This window comes from Vidua macroura, chromosome 16, assembly GCF_024509145.1.
Source record: "Vidua macroura isolate BioBank_ID:100142 chromosome 16, ASM2450914v1, whole genome shotgun sequence".
NCBI classification, from domain to species: Eukaryota; Metazoa; Chordata; class Aves; order Passeriformes; family Viduidae; genus Vidua; species Vidua macroura.
In genome coordinates, this window is record NC_071586.1 from 3,427,341 (window position 1) to 3,444,998 (window position 17,658).

General features: G+C 40.2%; 1 protein-coding gene across 9 annotated transcripts in view; it reads left to right on the top strand.

The window, feature by feature from the left end:
• Positions 1-17,260, top strand: part of KATNIP (katanin interacting protein) — a 56,515-nt gene extending 39,255 nt beyond the window's left edge. For 8 of the 9 annotated variants that reach the window (XM_053992236.1, XM_053992237.1, XM_053992242.1 and 5 more), the window contains 10 exons: positions 35-212; positions 2,560-2,725; positions 5,965-6,122; positions 6,424-6,488; positions 6,819-6,929; positions 8,692-8,831; positions 11,606-11,707; positions 12,353-12,513; positions 14,858-14,946; positions 16,263-17,260. In XM_053992236.1, coding sequence (XP_053848211.1) covers positions 35-212; positions 2,560-2,725; positions 5,965-6,122; positions 6,424-6,488; positions 6,819-6,929; positions 8,692-8,831; positions 11,606-11,707; positions 12,353-12,513; positions 14,858-14,946; positions 16,263-16,318 — 1,226 coding nt within the window. In that variant the 3' untranslated portion in view covers positions 16,319-17,260. Of the gene's footprint in view, positions 1-34; positions 213-2,559; positions 2,726-5,964; positions 6,123-6,423; positions 6,489-6,818; positions 6,930-7,148; positions 7,274-8,691; positions 8,832-11,605; positions 11,708-12,352; positions 12,514-14,857; positions 14,947-16,262 lie in introns of those variants that run through there. The other variant, XM_053992243.1, reaches the window with a different exon arrangement.
• Positions 17,261-17,658: the final 398 nt, after the last annotated feature.

Here is a 17,658-nt window from a genome sequence, read left to right on the forward strand (position 1 = left end):
TACAGAGACATTAAATGTATATTCCTTTATGTAGGCCTGCAACTGAACTTTACCATGACCTGGGGAGACTCTCATTACCTGGGACTGACAGGACTTGAAGTGATAGGAAAGGATGGTCAAGCATTAAAAATCAATGCAGAACAGATTTCTGCTTCACCCCAAGACTTAAATGATCTTCCAGAGTACACAGGAGATTCCAGAACATTAGAAAAGTAAGTAACCAAAGACTTGGGATGCATTTTACATCAGATTTTCTGAAGTGACACATTTCTATAAACTTATGTTAACACATGTTAATGTGAACATGATTTTTATCCCATCACTGCTCATTCTTGGAATTCACAGGCTGTCCAGGAACAGCTTGTTGTAGAAACATGAATGAGATGTTTCCAAAAGATGGTGTTTGAGCTGGGAGATGAGAACATGCCTGGTTGGTGTTTCTGCCAAGGACTTTCCAGGAAGAAATGTGGGTGTTCTGGAGCATCTGTCTGTGCATATTGAGTGATATTTATGCAGGATTTCTGGAAAATTTCAAGGAAAAATTTCACCTTAGCAAAGAGTGAGGAAGTGTTTTGTGCAATTGGGGAATTGCACAAATAGGTGCCATTCTTTTGGCCAATCTGCAGCACTTTTTTTTTTTTTTTTTTTTTGCAAATCTAATGAAGTTTTATTCATTGACAAGTATATTTCCTCAGATTAACTTGTGCATCTAAATGGCAGCAGTATAGAAATGATAGGCTGTAGATCTGGAGAGGACTTGGCATTTTGGATGTTATTGAAGCTGCATCCTGTTGTTTCTGAGTCATCTCTCCATTTTAAAGGGTATTTTTGGTTGTAATCCTGTCTTGCTGGCATGTTTATGGGCTGTGACCAGGTTTATGAATTAGGACTTGTCTTTTCAAAGGCTCTGGAGTCTTCCTTAGAATGTTGTATTTATCTCCATGCACACTAACTCTGTTGTTTGTAATTTCTGCTAATCTGACTAATGCAGATATCAATCTTACCTGTGTGTAATTCCTTGTTCCTTCTGCCATCTTGTATGAAAATCTCTGTAGGCAGTTGCTGATCTAAGAAATCTTCCCATGACATCCCCTGTGATGAACAGATTCTGCTGGGGGAGTCTCTCCAGACCCCACCCTGATGGACCCAAATGCAAAGAATTCATTTACCTTTTTTGTTGGTGCCTTCTCCTCTCTGAATGCTCCTTTTGCAGCCTAGTGATATGTTGATCCTACAGAATTTCTGGCAAGCTTTATGCCCCTGATGTATTTGAGGGATTTTATTTATTGTATCTTTTTCTTGCTAGCCTTCAGACTCTTTTTTTGGCCTGTATGTACACATTTAACCTTCCAGAGTTTATGAGTCTATCAATTTAGGGCTTTTTTCATCATGAATTTTGCTGAAAGATGGCCATAATAACTTTGTTTATCCTGCTACTGAGCCAGGCTGGCTTTGAGTTTTCAAGTCCTCCTTCTTTCTAACATCTTTCTTAGTAAGTGGGTTATATTTTTAATTTTTAATTTTTAATTTTTTTTTTCACATTCTTGATTGTTTTGCTGAAGAACTTTTTTGGGCACAAGGAATAGAGGCTCTTTTGGCTCTGAATATTCCTGCAAGCATGTTGAATTTGAGTACATTGCAGTGCTCTCAACTGTGGCATTTGGAATAAGTCCTGTGTACTATTCAAGACCAAATCAAGAATTATCTCTTCTCTCATGGACTCCCTAATCAGTTCCTCTGTGAAAGAGTCATTATTCAAATCTTTTTCTTTAAGGAATTGCCAAGTCTGGCACTCATTCTTCCATTAAACTTTTAAATAAATAGTAAGTATATACTTACATTTTTGGCAGTGTACCAAAGTAATTACAGTGGAAAATTAATTCATATTCTCCTTTACTCCATCTTTGTATGGCACAGTTTGTGGTAGAAGAATATAATGTCAGAAAACATCAGGTTTAACTTTATTTAGTCAGCCTGAAGCCTGTGCTGCCATGAAAAGACATTGTCCTGCTGGTTGGAAGCTTTGTAAAATAGCAGAGATGTAGCTTATTGTGTCCATGAGGGGTGTGAGCAAACCCTGGTCCTGCTCAGGGTTATCCAGCTGCCATCCAGCTCCTCTTCAGATCCAGCAGACTTGTGTTGGCATAGAAACACCCTGCAGGATGCCAGATCCACTGCTTTGGGTGTGGAGCTGGCTTCAGAAATTATATTGTACCTGGGTTTGAGTTCTGCCTTCAGCCACTTTGCTACAAAGGCAGCTGAGCTTTCCTTTGCCTGTCCCTGTTCACACAGGGAAAACCGAAGGATTTTGCTGTTTTTCCTTAAGCAGACCTAACTAAAGACAATACTGGTTTTTTTCTCCCTCCACTGCCTTTAGTTCAATACTTGCATGCTATTTTTGATGTTTTCTCTGCTTTTAATTGCATGCACAAGGGCACGAGAAGCCCTGGAAGCTGGAAGTGGCATCCAGAATAAAATAAACCCTAGGAAAGTTCCCTGCTTTTGATGAGAGAAGCCAGCTTTTCCCTTTGTGCAGCTAATGGACTTTTCTCTTTGTAGGTTAATAGATGGGACTAATATCACAGTGGAGGACGACCATATGTGGCTCATTCCCTTCTCTTTTGGAGAAGATCATCTGCTCACAATCCATTTTGATAAAACTGAAAGTATTGCAGGGCTTCGCTTTTGGAACTATAATAAATCTCCAGAGGATACCTACAGAGGGGTAAGTAAAAGAAAAGGAGCCCTGCCAGCAAAAATATACAGCAGTGCATTGGAAAATTGGTACTGTGATGAATGAATATAGCTGCCTTAATGGAACACCATAAATCTTTCTAGATTGTCTGAGGCTGAATTTTGTGGCAGGTATAATGCATTCCTGTCTCCACAAACAGCAGATAGTAAAAAAAAAAATAAAAAAATCAGAGGTTTAAAGAACTCTTCACAGCTGTTTTTTCTAAGAGACACATACAATAGCACATATTATTTTCAGGATATATGATTCTGAAGTGGTGTCCTCTCAATATCTTGTATTTAGACCTACTATATGATTCTGTATTTCCTGAAATGCAGGGAATGAGATGAGGGCAACTTTTCCAAAGAAATTCTGTTTAGTTCAGGTTCAGAAGGCCACTCACTCACTCAGTACTGCCTTTTCCAGGAAGAGGCTTTTGAAATATTAATATTTAATAAATGGAAAGTTGCCACCTTCAAGCAGTTTAGCGAAATTAATTTAGCTAAATAATTTTTAATTTTTAAATAATTTAAAAATTATTAATTTAGCTAAATAGTTATTAATTTTGTAATTTTAGCTAATTTAGCTAAATAGTAATTTAGCTAAAATTAACATAAATCCTCTCTTATTCGCAAATTGCCTGCATTAGATTTTTTTTTCCATACCAAAATGTTGGGATTGACAATTGACACACGATGGAGATAATTTTAGACCTTTTCACTCTGAGTTTGGCTGTCCCTCCTTCCCCTGCTCTACTTACACATGTAATGATAACAAACCAGAGGTTGCTGTTCATTGCACAGAAAGTTTGGGAATCCACCTGTTCCCAGGTTTTCCACCCCAAAAGGCAACTGTTGCATTCTCGATTCCAAATTCAGGCAATAAATAAGAACAAAAATGTTGACACATACTAAACTGGAGAGATGACAAAAAGGATGCTGATGAAATCCCAGCTGATCCAGAGATTTGAACAGAGAGCTCCTGATTTTGTGCTCCATCACATTTGCCCAGCTCATTTGACACATGGGAGGGTTCTGGAGCATTTTGAGCATTACCATCTAAACATACAAATGAGAGCTTTTAGTGACATTTATGTCCTGATTTCAGCTGGGATAGAGCTAATTTTCTTCCCAGGAGCTGTATTTTGGATTTAGGGTGATAATAATGTTGGCAACTTACTGATATTTTAGTTGTTGCTGAGCAGTGCTTATTAAATCTCTAAAATCTAACATGGAATTTGGTTTCTGGAGGCCAAACCAATAAAAAAAAGAAGAAGAAAGGTGTATTTTCAGCAGTTGACTTGGCTAGGTAGGAAAAAGAAGTGAGTCTGATACAGGTGTCTACCTGCATAAATACTGAAAGTCCCATAAGAGTTAGTGGATACCACTTAAAGGAGGAGCCCATACCTGCAGTCTTGTAGAAGAATAAAATAAATTATTTGGAAAACAAAGGATGCAAGGTCCACTGGGCCAGGAAAGGAGGTTTTAGGCTGTAAACCCAGGGCATCCTGACATCTGTCTCTTGAAGTATTGCTGCTCCTTCTAGGAACCAGTCCCTGGGTGTGAGATGGGATGATTTGTTAGGCAGCTGCAGGCTGGGGGATTCTATTCACAGCTTTAGTGTGAGAGGGTAATGGCAGTGACTGTCAGAATGAAGACTTGGGTGCTATTTGCAGCTCTGTGAAAAATCACCTTGGGAGAGCTTTGTTATGCCATTTGTAAAATGCAATAGGTGACGGCTGAGTGCCTCCTCAGATGATGAGAATTACTTAGAAATGAGGGCTGTAAAGGGCACATAAATATAAGCAGCTGTGGTATAATAGGTAAGGTTCCATCTCTGACTCTCCAGACTTCCCATTCACTACGTGTTTCCGTTTAGGAAAGTGTATTCAGTGCATTTCTCACTTCCTCTCCTTAGCCTGGCAGACTTATTCAGCTGGAAAGCAGCATGCAGAAGAGTTTCTCATCTGAAAAAGATGTTTCCTTTATTTGATCCCAAGTGTATTGAAGATGAAGCCAGAAATAGTTATTTCTCCACACTTGGTAGTCATACAAACATTCCCTCCTAATTAATCTTCATGGAAATGAACTGAGCTCCTCCTCCAGTCTAGCACAAACTGGTACTTGGTGCGAGACCCAGGGCAGCAAATGCTGCCTGTGATGAACATTAAGTTATATTTAACAAATTAGAGAGCAAGGTGCAGTGATTAATTGTTGCAGTGTGGTTGAATTGTTCTGCACCTGGGATCATGGATACAGCTCCACATGGTGCTGCTGGGGGAGGGTGAAGGAGCCAGGACTCCTCCATCAGCTGAATAAATGTGCCTGAATTATTCACTTTAATCTCCAGAGGCTGGATAAGGTGTGTTCACATCTCTGAAGTGGCCACAGCTCAATTGTCTCTGTCTGGTACAGGTACCTTTTCTTTATTCATATGCCCTGAGGTTACACACAGCACTGCTTGGCAGAGGAGTTTGTATGATCCTGGAGAAGTCCAAGTGCCACCTGCCACAAAGATAAATAGAACTGCTGAAATACAGGCTGCTGTAAATGCAGGAACACCAAAGTCTGCTCTGGAGAGCGCAGCAGGCTGTGGGATTTCTGGAAGGGTGCCCCCAGCCAGGCTGGGCAATCTCAGCTGCCTTAGCAGAGCTTTCAGGTGCATGATGTCTCCTCACATTCCCTTTGTGACATGGGCTGACTTGAGAGCTTCCCATTCTCTTGATGTAAATATTGCTGCAGGCTCAGGAATCAGAGGATTGTTTAGGTTGGGAAGGAGCTGTAAGGTCACCATGTCAAACTGCAAACCTCACACTGCCAAGGCCAGCAGTGCCCCATGTCCCCAAGTGCCTCATCTACACCTCTGAAATCCCTCCAGGGATGGGATCTCCACTGCTTCCCTGGGCAGCCTGGGCCAATGCTTGAGCACTCTGAAGAAGGGAGGCTTCAGTTTGCTGCCATGCAGTAATTGAAGGGTCTCTCAATACTTTTTTTAGTATTTTTCCCCCCAAATCCTCACTTCTGCCATCCCAATCAATGTCAGTGATGACATGGACACTCTGGATTGCAGCTTTCTTTTGCCAAAGGAAGTCACACTCTAGAGGAATGAAATAAATACAGCTAAGTGAAATGGTTTCAGACTCTGAAGTGAATGGAATTATTTGCAATTATTTTAATGGAAGTCATGTCATGTAATATCAGGTAATCTTATGTTTTGCTGTTTTAAACCAGGCTAAGGTGGTCCATGTGGTGCTGGATGGGCACAGCATCTCCCCCCTGGAGGGCTTCCTTATTCGCAAGGGACCAGGCAACTGCCACTTTGACTTTGCTCAAGAAATTCTCTTCCTCGACTATCTACAGCCCCAGCCAGCTCCCAAAGTACACAGGAGGTAAAATAGGATGTTTTTGTTGTCTGAACCACATGATTTCACTGTTGCAGTGTCATTTCACGTTCCCTGTTGGAGCTGCCTGTGTGAGGCTCCTGGATGAAAACATGGAGCACTTAGAGCAGAGCTTCACTTGGTTTTAACCCTGACCAAATTGCTCTGAGGTCTGAGGGGAGTCTGGTCCATCATCACAGCTGGAGGTTGGGGTGCTGTCTGTGGAGGTTTAATTCTTTGGGTTTGTTCTCTTTTCTGAATGAGCCATGGGTACAGAAAAAACCTGGTTTGCCTTGTTTTTTTTTGGCAGGAATGCTTCAAGGACACTGGAACAAGCCAGTATGGACTACGAAGCACCATTAATGCCCTGTGGTTGTATCCTTCCCTGTCATCTTCCTTGTCATACGGGATATTTTAGAGTTGTATACCATGGTTAGGAGTCTTGAGCTTTATAAATCCAACAATTTTGGGTGCTTTAAGGTATTAACAAGATACAAAGAATATGAGAAAGGCTTCCATAAAGTATGGCTTAAGAATAAATCAGATCTGTTTTCAGATTCTCTGGTAGCTTTTTCTCCTGAACTGCAAATAAGAGTGTCTGACATCGTGGGCTGCACAATAATTTTTCAAACTGCAGATTAAATAGTCTGTTAGGACAAAGCTTCTGCATATTGATATTTTCCTTAACAGCCTTTTGCTTTTCAGTTATTTTCCAGTTCCAGCTCCTGACGAGTTGGGGTGATCCCTACTACATTGGTTTGAATGGGCTGGAGTTGTTCAATGAGCACGGAGAGCAAATCTTACTGACTGAAAACAGTATCCTTTGCACACCAAGCACCCCTGGCCCTGCTGATGCACTCTAGTCCCTGGCAAATTGTCACAGGGCATCACTCCGCATTGCCAGCTTGTCCTGTGGGATTAACTTGGCTTCTATTTCTCTGTGTTTTGGTGATGGACCTCTTTTCCATATGTTTTTATGGATTCTGTATACTTCCAGAACGTTTTTTCTCTCAATGGCATGCACCAACAAAGCAGGACAAAGTTAGAGAAGGGAAGGCTTAAGAAGGATGTGGTATTTTCTACTCTTGACATTTCTTCTGTGGTGGGGAAGGACCAGAAAGTTTGCTGAGCTATAAATTAATAAGAAAAGATTGAGTTCAGTGCTTTTTTTTTTATGGAATCTTTCATTGTGCCTCAAGAAAGAAATTTTTCATAACCCTTGGTCTGAAGATGCAGTGATGAAGATCAGGGCTGAGAGTTTGAATTTGATTCAGTGTTCCCTGGATATGTAACAGAGGGAATGAGGGGTGTGTTGGGAAGATTGATGTTCATCAAGGTTGCACTCTGTGCTCTGTACCAGCTAAAGTCTTCTAAGAGCTGAAAGCTTCATACCCCAACATACAGCTCCCATAGTTCAGGTGCATGGAAGGAGCATTTCTTAGGCCCTGGAAAGAATAAACAGCACAAATGCTGCAGGAATTGTCTCTAAGGATCCTCACTGCCTAATAAATAGGGAATTCCATGAAATAAAGGCTTTTCCCCAGGTGCTATTTTGATTTGTGTCTTGTATGATACACCCCAGACTTGAAACATTTATAATGGACAAGAAACATTTTGAAATTGAGAAATGGTAACAAATTGTCTTTAAGAACCAGGGATCCTTAACTGACCTGGTACAGCTCTACAGAGCAAAACAGTGCCAGGTAAAGAACCCTGAGCTCCTTTTGAATGATCACCTTTCCTGCCTGTGCAGTTGTGTGTGGGATGTATTAAGATCCCAGAAGAGCATATTTGTCTTAGTGCAATGTTTAATGTGATAATTCACAACTGAATCAAGCTTTTCTTAAACAATTTAAGCATTGCTGTGTCATTCCTTCAATTCTTTATGAATAATTACAGACTTTTAGAAAGCAGGACAGGGGGAAATTAATGTCCCTCAAACTGGATTGCTCAGGATTCATAATTCTGAAGGCAGTGCCATCCATCCACGTTTATTTGCATATCTTTAACATTCATATATGTTTTTAATGTAAATGTTCTCTTACAGGGAAAATCTGGTTGCCTGTTCAATGGGAGTTTAATCTTTCCCTCTCAAAAAATGAAAAAAGGTTTTATTACAGTTACTGATTTTTACCACAGACCTTGAGAAACTCAAGCAAAACCTAGTCTGCCTGATGACTGCCTCCTGCAAAGACACTCTTCTTGAGATAGGTTTTATATGAGGAATTTGCACAAGTTTATGATAAAAATATGGGACTTTGTCACCAAAAAGCTGGGAAGAGCCTATTCCTGCTAATGGAACTTTATTGATGAATTCATAAGTACATATTTAAGAATAAATTAAATGTAGCTAGTTACTTGATTCCTATTTTAAAAATAAATTGGAATGCCAGAACATCTAAGGGTTGTCCTGCTTTTAAATATGTGCCCCCAAGTTCCTCAGCTATGCAGTCCTGGGAGTCCTGCTGTAGTGGTGAAAACTCATTCATGGAGTTGGGAAGAGCATAGACTTTTAAATATGGTGTTTCTGAAATATCCATTTGTTTTTGGTTATTTATGCTTAAAAGTTTTTTTTCAGATATTGCTGCTTTTCCAGATAGTGTCAACATTTTAGATGATGTATCTGGAGACATCCGGACTCCAGACAAACTGATTGACAGAGTGAATGACACCACTGATGGCAGGCACATGTGGCTGGCACCAGTTCTTCCTGGTTTGGTACATTTTCCCTTTTCATTCTGTTCTAGTCATGTGTGTGGATGGAACTGGAAGCATGGAGGAAAGGGGAAGCATATAGAATTCATAGCTAAATTTGATTTTAGTAACAGATGCTAAATGCTGCTTTTTAGAAGTTGTTTTTATTGCAGCCTCTCTGCACTGCACAGGCAGCAGCAATGGAGGTTTCCCAGGTTTGCAGTCTCCTCTCTCCACACGGCAACAGCAGAAGATTTTCCAGAGATGGTTTTTGGGCCACTGTGACAAAGATACTGATGAAGGAGTTCTGTGCAATAAACACCTTTCTGGTGCTTTTCAGTTCATTTCTACAAAATACAATTAATGTTGTTCCAGCAGTGAGAAATTATTTTTTAATCTCATTATCTATGTTGAATTCAAATTCGTAGATTAGGGATGGCAGACTTAGTATTTCATGTCCTAAGGCCACGGATGATTCAGCCCTTTTAGAAGGCCCATGTTTAATAGCTGGGATATCAAAAATCTAAACAGGAAAAGTAGATAAACTTAGATGACTTCTGACCTTGTTTTGGGAAAGGACATTTTTTAGGGGCCTGTAATGGACATAATTAAGGTGGTTTTATTTCTTACAAGAGAATGGATTTAGAAAGAAAACAAGGTATAAACCTGACATGTGTAAGTTATCACTTACAGTGTTGGTGAACTCCTCACTCTAGATGTGGCAGTTATTAATTAGAATATTAAGAGCGAGGAATTGTTAATTTATATCATGATGTGCTGTAATGAAGGGCTATAATTAAGGTAAAGCTTTTAAGTATACTTGGGAACAGTGAGTGCTTGCATTTCCTAGGGAAGTGGAAGGTCTGTGTGATGCTTGAGGCTCCTGCTGTGTAGATCCCAGATCTTGAATCCTGGCAATTTGATGGGATGCTCAGATGTGTCTCATAACAGGATGACTGATTGATTTGACAACCATCTCAGGGTGCTCATGTCCTTACAAAAGACACACTTGCAGAGGCTGTTTCACTTGGGAAAAAGGAAGATAACAGGCACTGGAATTCTCTGTGTTGTTCTGCCTGACACCAAAATACTGCAGAAGAGCACAAAATAACAGTATTAAAGGGTAAATTGATAATGTGTAAAATGCAGGAGGCAGAAGCAATTTAATGGTGTTTTCTGTCCTTGAACTGTAGCAAATTACACCTCTGTAAGGTCCACAGAGTACTTTTCCCTCCTCCCTCTTCCCTGGGATGGTTGTTGAGCTGGGAGGTGCTGGATGGAGCAATCAGCCTATTGATGCTCAGCCTCTGGAGCTTGTGAATGCTCCCATCCTCAGTGCAGGCTGCTTGGAAAGCTGCATTAACTCTTTGATGTGTTGGAAGCTTCAAAAGCTTGAAGGGAATTGGCATTATAGCCTTTCTTTTCCTTCTTAAATGTCTTTTCCTTTTTAATTCTGAAAGTGGTTTCCTGTTTTCCAAAATAATTTCTTACATCAGCAGAATTTGAATTATTTGTTCTCCTTTTACTGATTGTCATTTTATTTCTTTGTTTGAACAGATTTTTAATCAAATGTATCATTTGCTGTGGGATTAACAGTTGTTGGAGACAATGCTCCAGTTGTCTCATGGAAAATCACAGATGCAAACAATTCTATTGATCCAGTCTACCTTTCTTTCTTCAGTTAAAAAAAAAAAAAAACCAAAAAAAACAAACAAAAAAACCCAGCATAATGATTTAATATAACCTTCTCTTGTACATCAAAGGATTAAAACTTCAGAGGATGCTAAAGATGAAAATTAAGATATGTTGATCTGAAGTTGATATAGTGGCTCATAAAAGGGAAAGCATGGAATTAACTGTAACAGGGAAGATTGGTTTCCTGCCTGCCTAATCTTTGGTCTTAACATCTTGACATTAACGTCACTGAAAGGCAGATGAATAATACCTCAAGCAGTAATTGTTTAGCAAGCATCTGGAGGATTGTCTCTAAATTCCTGGCAGTATAACTCACACAAAAATTGCAAAATTTCTGCAGTAGCTTTCAGGGCATACAGGGGAGATTTTAGTCTTGCAAATAGAAAGGTGGATTCCATTCATATTTGGTGGAAAGAGATGGAATGGACTAGAATGGAATAAAATCATTGATTCACAGAGTGGCTTGGGTTGGAAGGAATGAAGGAAGATCATCCAGTGCCACCCCCTGCCATGGCAGGGACACCTTCCACCAGACCAGGGTGCTCCAAGCCCTGTCCAGCCTGGCCTTGGACACTTTGAGGGATCCAGGGGCAGCCACAGCTGCTCTGGGCACCCTGTGCCAGGGCCTGCCCACCCTGCCAGGGAACAATTCCCTCCCAATATCCCATCTAACCCTGCCCTCTGGCAGTGGGAGCCATTCCCCCTTGTCCCGGCACTCCAGGCCCTTGGAAATTATCTCTCCGTGCAGAATAGAACAGAACAGAAGAGGCACCAGCCTGTCTTACCCCTAAGGACATGTCTGTATTTGGTTTATGAAATACTCATTAAAGTGTCTCTCTCCCCCTCCTCCAATTTCCAGGCAGTCCAGGATGACAAGGATGCTCCAGATCTCATCTTCTGTTCTTTTGAGAGTAGCTGTGGGGTAGAGCCAACATCTGGGAATTATCAGCAGGGATGAGAGCTGAACTTCCATCCTCAGCATCAGTTATCTCTCCTCCAGCTATATTTCTTTAAATATGAACCTCTTTTGATGTAACATGCATGAGAATTCAATTTCTTTGGGGACTTTGTGCTGTTAAATATAAATTAATTCTCTTTTGCAGGTGAATAGGGTGTATGTCATTTTTGATGTACCTACTACTGTGTCAATGATCAAGTTATGGAATTATGCCAAGACACCTCAGAGAGGTGTGAAGGAGTTTGGTGTAAGTAATTTTCCTGTGCATTTTGTATGTCCTGGTGAGTCAGCTGGCTCCATTCTGAACGTGTTCTCACAGTTTGTTGAAGTGTGATTCCATGTAATCTCAAAGGATGGGATTCATCTCATTTAACTCTGCATTTAATATTAAAATGACTAATCTGTGCCAGTCATCTGTCCTCCCTTTTTTTTTGTCCAGGGAAAGAAAACTTTATCTGATTTTTGTCTTAGATAATTGTCTTAAGACAGGATAACACTTGCCTTTTTCCACTGACTATAGAGTAGGCCTGGAAGACTAGTTTGAACTACAAACCCAAGTTTTAGACAGCTGAAGTGAGGTGAGATTCATTAATTCCTAGATTTAAGAGTGATTCACTCCAATGAATAGAATGGCAATTATGTAAAACATGAAATACATTTTTAATTACCTACTTGAAAGCTGCATTAAGAAACATCAGTGACAAGATAAAAAACTTGGGGAGGAAAAAAAAAATTCAAACTCCAGCAGCAAATAGAGAGAAATGGAAAACAAAAGCTAAATTAATGACTGGATTTGTGAAACAAATAGGGCAAAATGCTTTTTAGAGACAACTGCTGAAAGCAAGGCCTGATTTCTTGATGGATTTTTGGTTTATTTCTTCAATGTTTGTAGCTTCTGGTCGATGATTTGCTGGTGTACAATGGGATTCTGGACATGGTGAGCCATGTGGTGTCAGGCATCCTCCCCACGTGTGACCCCGTGGTGCCCTACCACACCATCCTCTTCACGGATGACGAGAGGATTTGCCACCAGGAGAGGAGAACTGTTATCAGGTACGTGAGTGGATCTGGGCTGGGACTAAGAATCTTGGCTTTAAAAACTGGCTTGATGTGACTGATGTCAGCAGCGTGTGTATTGCTGAGGAAAATTCCCTTCCAGAGCGTCCCTGGCCTCGCTTGAGGAGGAATAAGCAGATTTTTAGATATAAGGACCAAATTACCAGCTTTGTTTGCAAGCATCTTTTAGCACTTCCTGGTACTCATGATTTATATTTACATCAGTTTTCATGAATGCTTGTAAACACAAAATAAAAAAGTTTGGCTTCTTTAGAGAAGGATTAATAAATCCCAATGATATTACATAGAGGAGGGAAAAAATAGAAAGTCCATGAAAAAACCGAGCATCAAAATTAAAGAAAATAAACTCCTCTGATTTGACACACATGCTAATTAAGAAGCCAGAATTCTACTATTTTATAAACAGTCTAAAATAATGAACTTCTAAAATGAGAAATGAATTGCATTTGGGGGAGTGATGCTTTAAAACCACTAAGTTGGCAATCTCATGGAGAATGTGATGAAATTCAGTGAAAAATGCACTTACATTTAGAAGGTCAGGATTGGTAGGGTCTAAAAAAACAGTCCCTGGCAAGGAAAGTAAGGATTTGAAAGAATAATTTATTTTAAATGGGATTGAAAAGTGAAAAAATGAAAGCTTATAGAAATGAACACTTTCTTGCATGTTGGACAGCTGACAAATAGAGTGTTTTGCACATGCATCACTTGGAAAAAAAAGGGAAGTTTTGCATGGATAAATGGTGTATGATCCACTCAGAAGGATATTCAAACATTTAGAAATAAGCAGAAGGAACATGAGATGCTCTGAATAAAGACAGAAGTTCATATTTGCCTGCAGGGTTTGTTTTCTTTTGTTGTCCTGAAGCATTGGCTGTTGGCCACTGGTCCTGTCAGAGGTTAAATAAATTATTATTGTTTGGATGTGTTGTGTTGGACTTGTGTTTTTGTACCAGTGGCTGTGTTGTCATGGTAAAACTTGGAGGTGAACAATTTCTCAAAGTGAAAAAGTCACTGAAATGAAAATGCCTTGAGGAAATGAAAGTTTTGAGGAAATTTTCAATGGGATAGAAAAAAGAGGAGGATGGAAAACAAGCCTTTACTTTCCCCAGCTTCAGATCTTTTTATGAGTAAAATTATTTTATTGAAACCAGGGAATCACCAGCTGTAATCACAGATCTTTTTTACATAACTTCCTTTGCACGTATTTATAAGACACATGTCCTTTGATCTACTTTAAAGAGGAGTTTTTGGGGTCACAAACACTGCATGGTCTCTTTTCCAGTCGAGAACATGCTGAGCCTCTTCTCCTCCTCACTTCTGTGCAGGAGTTTTGTTGCTCTTTATTCCCAGCCTGGTCTGCAATCATCTTTTCTCTTTTTTTCACCTCCCACCCTACTAAAATACAGGGTACTTCAGCAACAATGGAAGACATGCTGGATAATATCCCTTCATTTTAAAAATGCTCTGGAGCCTTTAGATACTGTTGCTTGTGATGTTGGCCTATTCTCTTTCACATGGTTCAGTATTTTACAAACCTGAACTTGAGTCTGATATTATCATCAATAGTTTTAAGTTTTGGTTTGCTTCAGTATTGGCTCTCCTTCTTCACTCTCAGTTTGAGAGACATTTGTTTTTCTTCAGAAATAGAAACCCATGCTGTGCAGTATTTGGAGAGAAAAGGAAAAATACACTTCTTTGTTGCAAAGGTACAAATGGGTTTTTTTGGTCTATGTGAAAGGGAGATTTTATTAGTGAAGTTTTCCTTACCTTTCAATTCAGCTCATATTTTTCCCTGTAATTTGTTTAGTTTAATTTACCTTTGAAGTTATTACTTCTTTCCCAAAAAGAAATGGTTAAAATTTTGCAAGCAAAAAAAGCCTGCAAGCAAAACTTGTCACAGTAAATGAATTTTGTTTAGTTCAGAAAAGTTTCAAATAATGCTCTTTCAGAATTAAAAAGCAGTGTGGAAGTTCCATATGAGGGTTTCTATACCCCCTTTGTACAGCTCTGATTTAAAATCTCACTTTGCTTTGTGGTTCAAGCTGGGTAGGCAGGCTTGAAAATTGTAGAGTGACTATGATATTTATATTTGAATGTGTGCCTGAATGAGTGCCACTAATTAAAACTGGCAAGAAAACCTTCAGGTGGATGGGGGCAGGATAATTCCTGTGTGGGTAATCCTGTGTGGTGTGGCTGTGCAGTGGAGCTGTTGAGCTTGCAGGACTCCAGACATCCCTTCTTTGGTATCCTTGTCCATGACTCTCAGAACTTTCCCCAATGTTGATTGTTTTGGCCATTGTACTGATTTCAATCTTTTCAGCAATCATGTGGGGGATCAGGATGTACGAATGATGAATGAAAATGAGATTGTCACCAGCAGCAAAAAGAAACAAGTTGTGGCTGATCCGGGTGAGTTCTGTCTTCCACATTTTTCTTCTGCTCAATTCCTGCAGACACAGTGTGGATAATGAGCATTGTTATAGCCCTAAACTGGGAAAAGTGGGAAGTCTTATGTATATTTAGCTCTGCTTTTTCTGTCATAGAAAGGCAAACTGCAAATTTCATCATCTGGTGGGTTTCTACTCTGTATCTAAATCTGAACGGGGATGATGTGGTTGTGGCTCACAGTACCACTAATGCAGAAATCCTCAGCAAAGAAACTGGCTGAAGATAAATTGAAAATGGCTGTTAATTGTTCAGGTTCATTGATAGCTTTTGGAACAAATGATTGCATCCCCACTGGCCTTTTAAGCAGCTTCAGAGATGGTTCAGATGTGTCTGAGAATCAGCTGCTTGTGGCTCCTTGAGCAAACCCAGAATCACAGTGAGTGTAACAAGGGGGAAACCATGTTGACTCTATTCCTCCCACTGTCTTTCTGGTTGGTCTTTTTGCTTACAAAGTGATAATTAAAAAGACAACCTCTCTTTTTTTCCCAAGGAGAAAGAGTAGATTGTATTTATAGTCTGAAGAGTACCAGTCATTCATTGTAAATTACTCAGAATAGCTCCCTAAATACATCTCAAATTCTCAGCCAAGCTGGTATATTCATGATTGGTTTTCTCTCCTGAGCATGACACTTTCTCCAATTAGTTCTCGAGAAAGTGCTACAGATATTATTTGATGGCTTTTAATAACAGTTCTGTAGGAGAAGGATTCGAAATGCCATTGCCTGTAAAAAAACAGCTTGAGAGCTATTATATTTAACAGTACTTGCCAAAAGTATCCTGGACATCTCTGTGCCCACTGGAATAGCATGCTGGCTTCCAGAGCAGACCTGTCCAGTAAAGAACAGCTGCCACTGCCATGGCCATCACATCCTTTCCAGCACTGAGGACACAGAGCCTCTCAAGTCACCAGCTGAGGGTGCCTGTTGCCCTCTGCCCCATGTCCCCTCTGCAGTCCTGGCTGGTATCAGCCACAGAGGGTGTTGATAACACATTTGTGGAATGATTTGAGTTGGAAGAGACCTTTGTGAGGGAGGGTCCAGCCTCCTACTCAGGACAGTGTCAACCCTGAATTCAGAGCAGGTTGCACAGGAAAGCAGTTCCATGGGACTGTGGAAAAGCTGGCAGCACTCACTGTCACTATCAGACACATCACTGAGGAGGGCAGCTCTGCTTCACTCTGGGGTGGAAAGAGAAATGGGCATTTTTGTTCCTCATTTTACTCCATGGCTTCACTGTTAGTGCACAGTCCTAAAGCAGCCCTTCATTTTCCTCAACAGCTCTGCGCCCCAAAACCTGCATCTACGAGAAACGACTGCAGAGGAGGAAAAGATAACAAGGAAAGTCCTGAACGCATCCAGCCCTAAGGAACTGCACTCCAGATCTCCAAAATATGCATATCCAAATGGAAGATTTTCTATGTCTGGTGCTGCTGAACCACCTCCTCTTGTGAGAGGCAGTTTTATTTGCTACAGGAAATTTTTTTTCAGAATGAAATCTGAAGCATGAATTCAGTTTCCTGGGGTTTTTTTTTGGTTATGATCTGTCTGAATTTTCCCCCTTATCTCTTAATTGAAAATCCAGGGAAGAAGGAACATAAAGGAGAGCGTGAGAACCTTTCTGCTGACAACTGTTCTGCCAAGTACTGAGAACTTGGGTTAAGCAGGATTGTCCACAGGTTTTTTGGATTATTTCTAAAGCTTTTATTCCTAAATCCTAGCTGGATGATCACGAAGATCCTCACTGGAAGGAGGTGTTGCTTTATTTCTGATGCCTGTAAATAGTTCTCAGGGAAATGCACTTATTAGAGGAAATACTCTTTAGCTGTCTGTCTCTGGGCATGTTTTGGTGCCAGGGCTGTCTGTAGGAGCTGCCACTGTTTCTGACACCTAGACAGGTTCCACTGGGCTTGCAGAAATGTGATGGATGCTTTTAGGAAGTGGAGATCAGGAAGTGGCTTTATCAAGGTTTAATAAGTGCATTTCAGCTGTCACCTTTTCATGTTTTGCAGTGAAATAATTATTTCTTTCATCATTTCACTACCATGGAAAAAGCAAGTGAGGTGTTTTGCCTGGAGTGCCATTGACAGGCGCTCTGCACATCCTTCAGAGTTCTGCTACAGAGCAATGTTTTTTCCTCCTATTTTGCCTGAATTTATATGAACAAGGAGACCATGCCTCTGTGCTGCACTAACCAGATGTTGCCAGCAACAGATCATCACTTCTGAGAAATGGTAAATGCCTTTTAATTAGCTGGAGGTAAGGAAAGAAGTGCATTTTTTTAAAAAAAATACCCTGCACATGTAGTTGTTTAAATAAAAACTCTAACCAAGGGAATATGCTGCAGGATTTGCTATGCAAATGTACTTTTCCCTGAAAACTTGGTGTTTGTGACAACCTGTAAATCTCTTCCATGGATTCTCATTTAGAACTTGCTTATTCCTGTGATTCTATGGTTGTTTCCAGAGAGAACTGAATGCTGAAGTCAGGATGTGCTTTTACACATAAACCAGAGATAGTGGTGTAGCTCAATTTAGAACCAAACTCTGCTGCTTCCCTTTCTGCCCTGTCAGGAGTGTAATATCTTGTATATTTGCTTTTTAAAACTTCACTGCTGTTGCCTGAGCTGAAAGGACACAAGATAATGCATTTCCCAGGTTTCTATGTACTGATGGAG